General features: G+C 25.4%; 1 protein-coding gene across 2 annotated transcripts; it reads left to right on the plus strand.

Annotated features, from left to right (window-relative positions):
• Window positions 1-4,314: 4,314 nt before the first annotated feature.
• On the plus strand, window positions 4,315-7,355 carry LOC113548554 (vacuolar protein sorting-associated protein 72 homolog). Of its 2 annotated transcripts, none has more exons than XM_026949497.2 (3): window positions 4,315-4,670; window positions 4,756-5,009; window positions 6,580-7,355. In XM_026949497.2, exons 2-3 carry the CDS (start codon window positions 4,759-4,761, stop codon window positions 7,247-7,249), a joined length of 921 nt encoding a protein of 306 aa, XP_026805298.1. In that variant the 5' UTR covers window positions 4,315-4,670; window positions 4,756-4,758; the 3' UTR covers window positions 7,250-7,355. The 2 variants fall into 2 exon arrangements, with proteins under 2 accessions (XP_026805298.1, XP_026805297.1); XM_026949496.2 differs by having other exon boundaries at window positions 4,316-4,656.
• Window positions 7,356-8,276: the final 921 nt, after the last annotated feature.

Below are 8,276 nucleotides of genomic sequence, written 5' to 3' on the forward strand. Positions count from 1 at the left end.
TTAACAACCGGAATAAATGTACGTCGTTTGCCTTCAAATGTGTTTTCAATCATAATCTCATTACCAAATTATTGACAATGAAAACTAAAATAATAAAACTTCATTTTATATTCGGAGCTAAGCTAAATACGATATAGTAGTATGTATTATAAAATATTAGTTATTTACAATAGTATTTGTTTTAATATTTCGTGGTATTATTTTTGAAATATTATGTACTTCAAAAGCTTCATATGGCCACATTTATATAACTTGTAAATATTACTTATGTAGCCCGGTAGCATAAACATAAGTTTTTCACAGGTTAGAGATCAGATCTGTGAAATTAAACCTATTACCTAAATACGAAAAAAGGCATAACCCGTATATTTTTTGTCGATACAAACTTTTCCCGCAAAAGTACAATATTCTCCCCAACACAATTCAAAATCTACGTTTTGCAATAATTATATAAATTACATATTATAAACTATTAACTTTTAATTATAACGATTATTAAACACCTATTCACTGAATTATTACGATGAATAATAAAATAATGTACAAGTATATTATATATTTAATATACATTATTCCAAAATGTATTATTATTTATTAAAACTGCGTTTTATTAGTAAACAATACACGTGCATTATATATTTTTCTCGAACGGTTAATTACAATTATAGGTTATATACTAACATAGCAGATAGATAAGTACCAACTAAAGTCTTAGCAAATTCCACTTCCATCATAACGGAGTACTACTATAATATAATGGATATATATCATTAGAAAAATAATACAAATCTTCATTGTATATTTTAGTATTGCTTAAATTTAAACTATTGACACAGGTAGACAGGTACTTTCAACCTTTTAAGACTAAATTTAATTTATTCAGAATATTTAAATATATCTAATAATAATATTATTTTGATAACAAAGAAAATAATTGTTTTAATTACTACTGAAATTTTAAACATTAAATATTGGGTATATAATGTTATCGAGAAGATTGATTTAATTTAATTTTAACGCTTCATATTTTCTATATCATTGTGATACATGATGTATAATGTATATCGTATATTTATTTATATATAATGCTATATTATGTTAACTGTTTAGATAAGTACATATAATAAAGATCATATATTTTTCTTAAATTTTAAGCATAGTTTATTTTCATTATTTATCCAAATTTTATGATAGCAAGTACTGAATTCAATATATGATCAACTATAATAAGTTAAACAAGCTTAGTGATAATTCACACGTGGCTACACGTTTCAGCAAATGTAAGTTGCGGCTAGTGTTTCTGACATATTGTATACATTAGACGTGCGCACAGGGGGTTCCGGGTGTGCCTGAGCACCCCCGACATGTAATTGGGGCCCTAAAATTTAAGTCTTATAGCATATATATGGGTCCGTATTTTAACTAATGTTACTAGAATAAAAATTATATTTTTTCTAAAATATGTAGTAAAAAATTATGTTTTGGGATAAAAAAAAAACAATACAACTTAAAATATTTTAAATTTGCACGGTAAAACTTATTATGATTATAACAGCTAGATTTTATCGACTACAAAAGTAAAAATAACAAATAAAATATATTGCAATTATCTTGAAAATAGATTTTAGATCCAACTAGTGAAATATAATGAAATATTATAATATAACTCGGTACTAGTAATCAGTGCCGTAACAATAGGGACGTAAGGTATGCATTGCATTCCTTGACCAGGTTTTATGTTTAAATAGGGGCCCATCACCAAAAGTAAAAAATAAGAAAGTTATTATTAGAAAAAAATAATAGAAAATGCACCTTCTATAATAGAATGATCTTTATTCTGTCATCCCTTTATAGTGAAATTCTTACTGCTTGTATTACATATTTAAGTCTCTCAGTTACTGTCACTACAGCTGAAATCTCATTTTCCAAATTAAAATTGTTGAAAAACCATCTTCGCAATTCAATTTCACAAGAAAGATATATAACTGACATAAGTATACTTAATATTGAAAAATCAAGGATTGAAGAACTTGATCTTGAAAAATTAATAAATGACTTTGCTAGTATGAATTCTAGAAAGAAAAACTTTTTAAAATAAAATCATTGTATAATATTTGTTAATAGCTAAATTTTTGTTATTTAAATTTTAATGTAATATTTTGTTAAAATTAAGAAAAAATGAACATACCTATTACATTTTGTTTAATAAATACATTTATTTTTAATTAACTTGACTCCCTGACTACTGATAATTGATGTATTGTTAGAAATGTGTTTAAAAATCTGATGAACTTAATATTACTAATATTACTACTATAATATTTGAAAAAATGTTAAGCCCTTAAAATGTTGTCTTGCATTAAGGTTTACTGAAAGTTAATTGCGGCACTAACTTTTTAATTGTGTTGGAGTGCAAGTACAGGGGCCCAATAACGTTTTTCGCATCAAAGCCCCACAAGACATAGTTGCGGCACTGCTAGTAATAGTAGTAATACTACTGATTAATATGTGATATAATATAAGTAATGTTTATTCGTGCATTATAATTTATTAAAATATGTACATGTCTTGTTAAGAGAGAGCCGGAATTTAGAAAAGGGACCGAAAAAATTGTAGGCACCCCCGAAATTCAAGTCTGCGCACGCCTATGATTGTATACTTAGGTTAACTGCAGCCTCCAGCGGAAAATGTTTGTACTGATGAAGCAAGATGTACTTACGTTTCAAAATATAATATCCGATAAATTTTACCATTATTGTTTTCAATTAAAATAGACTACTGTCTACAGCTGTAGAGCGTACACCGTACACCGAACACAATACCTATGTATGTAACATAGGCTATGTTAGTTCGCCGATAACCGTTTTATACAAGTGCACGTGTAAGTTCGTTATTTTTTTTTCAATTAAAATGTTAAATGATCATAATGAATAGTGTATTGTACAATACAATGAAAAGTGAAAAAAAATAAAACATTAAAATTTATTGATGGTCGTCATTAATTTCGTTTTCATAAGTTAAGTTTTTAAGAAAATGAACGTTGATGTTGTACCGAATGTAGGTACTGTCTAAACGTAAATATAAGGTATATAATATTGTCATATATTTTTAGTTTATATCCAGAAATATTTATATTTCTATATTTCTTGGTATTTTAGAATATCAGATAATTATTGTTTTAATAGTACATATAGACCCAAGGGGTCCCGGACCTCGGGTAACCACAAAATGAGTGCTACCACTTAGTGATTTTTTTTTTTACATTATATTATTCAAATATAATACACAATATTTTAATATAAATTGGAATTTTCAATAAAAATCCAAAATTTTCTTTAAAAATACTCAGTCATTGACGTTTTCATAAATTAAATTAAAGTGGGAATACTGAGAATACAAACAAGAATTCATATTCGATAGTAAGGAACTTGTAAAATGATGATTTCCAAGAATTAAGCTAATAAAAAATAGATTCCGAATTTTGATGACTGATGACAATATTAGGCCCGTTTAAGTATTAACAAACTTAGATTGTTCGATTTTTCACAAGTGGTGTAATATTTGCATTAACGACATTTAAAAAAGCATTCATTTTAATTTAAATTTAATTTAATATAAATAATAATTTATATTATATTATTTATTTCTGTGTTAATTAATTAATACAATTTTTTACAACCATACTTTTATTCAAAATATTTTTGAAAAATAAAAACCATTGCCATTAGTAAGTGTCTAAGGAGTAAGAATGGACCTAGGGTTTCCATATTACTAAATTCGCCCATCTATATACTTACCTAATATTACTAACTAACAACTATAACTAACTTTTTATCACATTTAAAGTTTGGATGAGTCTGCAGGTACTAGACTGTACCTACTACCTACAGAGTACAGATTGTAAAAATTTTAGTCGATTTACGGTTATGAATATTATTTATTATACAATATTTATGTACCTAAACCTAAGTAGGTACAATAAATGATTTATAGTTTTTAATTGTGTTAAAAAATACCTACGAATACAACAGTATACGCCATATAACAAATTATATTCTCATTGCATACCTACCTAATATTTGATTTTCATTCATTCCGTATATACACGATAGAAATAATTACAATTTACAAGAGTTAGACAAGAATACGAGAACACGAGATGGCAAATTAAAATATTTGTATTATGATTAATTTTATTGTTTTCTGTTGCTGTTTGTCGTTTACAATTTGAGAACCAATGACACAATCAATTTTCCAATGTTCGTTAGTAACTTCATCTCTCTATAACAGCACTGCGATATCGTGATAACAGCGTTTAAGCTAAAAAGTAAAAACTGATAGTGCCGAATCCGAAAAGTTAAAATAAAAAAACAATATAAGTGTTTGTAAGTTATTAAATTATTTCTCCAGTGTTTAAACTATTTTGAGCTTTATGAATTTCCGATTTATATTGGTTTGAATTTTGCCTAAGCGAACGATTGTATTTCACAGTATGCCTATAAGTTACATTTTGAATATTCTTACGATCAAGCATTGAACAACGGACAAATCATGTTTTTGATAGATTATATGTAATCTATGGCCTCCGCTGTAAAAACATACATTCAGTACTTCTGAGAAAACATTTAATTCAATTAACTGTGCTGTATTTAAATTGTAGGTTAACACAGGTTAAAGTAATCTTTAATGCTTAATACATCTTTATGGAGTTTTGATCTGTGTGATTAATTAACGTTCAAAATATAATTGTTTCAGACTATGGCTGCTGAAAGAGAACGTCGTTCGAATGCTGGTAACAAACTAGCACGTTTATTAGATGAAGAAGAAGCAGATGATGAATTTTATAAGACTACATATGGTGGTTTCAATGAAGATGAAGAAGACAATGATTTTCATTTTGTTGATGAAGAAGCACCAGATGAAGTTGATTCAGATTTCAGTATTGATGAAAATGATGAAGTGATATCAGACATTGACGATGAAGAACTGTCTAAAAAAAAAACGAATAGGTTGGTACATTACAATTATATACTGTTAAATATTTTGTTTAAAATCTTTGAAATCTTTTGATCAGAATAATAATAATAATATATGTTTATCAAAAACAACAAGTTAAAATTATATAGATACTTAACATAAATTAAATTGCAGCATTTTCTATAAGTCAAGCCTCTGCTGGTAAAGGGGGGGGGGTATCAATTACAATTGTCAATTGTACATATAATAACATAATTTAATAGTTTTTATTAATTAGAATATAAAAAAGTATGGTATCTATACAATATTATAACTAGAATAAAGGTTAAAAATAAAGAAAAAAAATATAGGTAGTATAGAAGTAAATACATAGTATTTAAATTTGTTAATATTAATTATATACTAAATCAATCAAAACTCTTAACATAACATTTGAAAGACTTATAATAAGAAAAAATGATTTATATTAATATATAAAGTTTGGCATAGTTGTAGGCCATTATAAAAACTTTATTATAACTTGCTAAATGTATACTTATATTATGTTTGTATCTTGTACAAAGATAATTAAATGTTTATTTTTATGAAGTTCAGCTAGTTTAATTATCGTAATTATTATATTCTCCTCATAAAAATAGACTAGTATTTAGTCTTTGAATTATAGAAAGCATAAATTAAATACAAACACTACTTTATTAAAAAAAGAAAAAAAATGTTATTCTTTATAAAACATATTCATAATTTTAATGTAGTCATTTACACTAAAATAAAGTAGAGAGTATACAATTTTTTTTTTATGAACATAAGTTAACTATTTAATAAACATGCATTAGGTATTCAGTAATATAAATGAATATTAAATTATGAAATCATTGTATATTACCATTGATGATTACCATTTATATTACCATTGGTTATACATATATAGTAATAATAATATACATATTATGTACAATCAATAGTATTTTTTTAACTTATTAGATATTTTTTTTTATTATTATTAAACAAAAGCAATCCGCAGCATAAATGTTTATTTATGTATAACAACGTTATTAAATGGACTATCCACCTTGTGGATTGCCAAAACATACAGTAATCAATATTGATATACATAGGATTGTTATAAAATTATAAAACTAGTAAATAGTTATATAGATATAATTACAATTAATAAAAAAAGATAAAATATCTACTAGGTAAGATTGATGACGATTTAAAATATATATAAATACGGATTGTATACAAAAATTAATTAATAATAACTGTTTATATATAAAATAAATATGTCTATATATTAGGTATGTGTGCTGTATTAGTATTTACCTAAGTTTATATTAAGTATATATATATTATTATTATTTAAATTGCACTTTAGTTGTTAAAATATTATTATTTATGTGGTTATGTAAATAACAATAGTGATGAATTTTTATATAATAGTAGTAATAATAATTTGATTTTCTTTCAAGTTGTGTTTAAAAATATTCAAAATTTGTCATTGATATTGGTATATAAAAATATTTAGAATCATTGCACTAAAAACTTTTCTAATCTTTTTTTTTTTCGTGACAACTAATTTATAATTAATAAACTTCATTTTAGATATCAAGAGCCTAAAGCGCCAAAACCTATTGAACAAAAAGAAGCTCCAAAAAGAAAACGTTCTATTACAGAAAAGGTGGTGGCTGAGACGTCATATGAACGAAAGTCAATACGGCAATCGACAGCAGTTAAATCTCAAGAGACAATAGAACGTATTAAAGAACGTGTTAGTAAAATCAAACGAAATAAGCCAATGCCTCCAGAAGAAATGCCTTCTCAGCAAGAATTGTTGGAAGAAGCAAAGCTCACTGAAGAAGAAAATTTAAAATCATTAGAAAAATTTGAAAAATTAGAATTGGCTAGAAAACAGACAAGAGCTAAACCCCGTGTCACATACTTGACTTCTGTAAAATTTCTTAGCAAAGCATACCCATTGTTGCCTGAAGATGATACTGTAAATGTAGAAAGTGAAGAACATGGTGTGAAACGTGAACGTCAAGAGTATTTTGAGCGTACTACCATCACTGTGAATGAACCTCATGAGTTCGAAAGAATGTTCCCTAAGAAAGTAGCCAAACCAATCAAACCACATAGACAGTGTGTATTTACTGAAGATTATGCCAGATACAGGGATCCTTTAACTGGCCACCCTTATAAAAATCAAAAGATATTTTCAATACTAAGATCTGTATACTCAATGCATTTAGACGAAGCCTTTTCTAAGAAATAGAATAACATTTTTAACTTTTAGAATTGCTCTTAAAATTGTATTAACTAATTAAGTATTAATTAATTATTATTATAATTCATTATTTTTATACCTTTAAAAGATAACATCGATCATTGATATATACATTTTTTTTTTTTTATCGTAATGTATTATGAATTATGATTTGACTATTTGAAATTCAAATTGAATTTAATAATAGGTTATTTGTAATAAATAAAAAAATTAAAAGACATTTTATAGATATGGTTAATATTACGTTTTGTTTAATATTTTGAAGTTGAATTCCATAGTTGGTGTATTTGATAGTTGACATTATAGTTGGCGCCACTAAACATTAATAAATATGACTTATGTTAATAATTTTAAAAACATACTATGAGTTAAACTTATATTGTTGGTACACACATAGGCGTGCTTAGACTTAGTCGTAGTATATGCAACTTATCAAATATTATGGTCCCCAAAAATATAAATGTTCATATCAATATTTTTAAATTAATAATGATTTCAAGGTAATATTGGAAGATTATAGGGTTTTCAGAATTTTTCTTTTTATATATTGAAAAATAAATACATATTTTTATAAAAATTTGTTTATTTAAAATAATATAATTCCATTAATTCTTGTCAAATAATAATTAAGCCAATATTTATAGTGTTATCATATATCAACAACCTACAAATGCTGTTATTTATTTTCTTTTAAAAAGTATTATTTCATGATATTGTTCATTATGACCTCTCAATAAAAATTTCTAACCTATAGAATATGCAAAGACTATCCTTTATAGTGAATACCATGTTTGCTTGCCTATGGATACACACAATATTGTATAATACAAGATACTAAACTAACACAAAGTATGTTTTTTCAAATTATTACCAACATTTATGTGACGATCATTTCCTTTTGTAACCCCAACTATAATTAATAAGTATAGATGTTTACCACACAAATTAAACATTAGGATTGGTAACATAAGAGTTATATACAATTATTTATCATGTGTGTATCCCTTATAATATT

This window comes from Rhopalosiphum maidis, chromosome 1 (assembly GCF_003676215.2).
Source record: "Rhopalosiphum maidis isolate BTI-1 chromosome 1, ASM367621v3, whole genome shotgun sequence".
Taxonomy (NCBI): Eukaryota; Metazoa; Arthropoda; class Insecta; order Hemiptera; family Aphididae; genus Rhopalosiphum; species Rhopalosiphum maidis.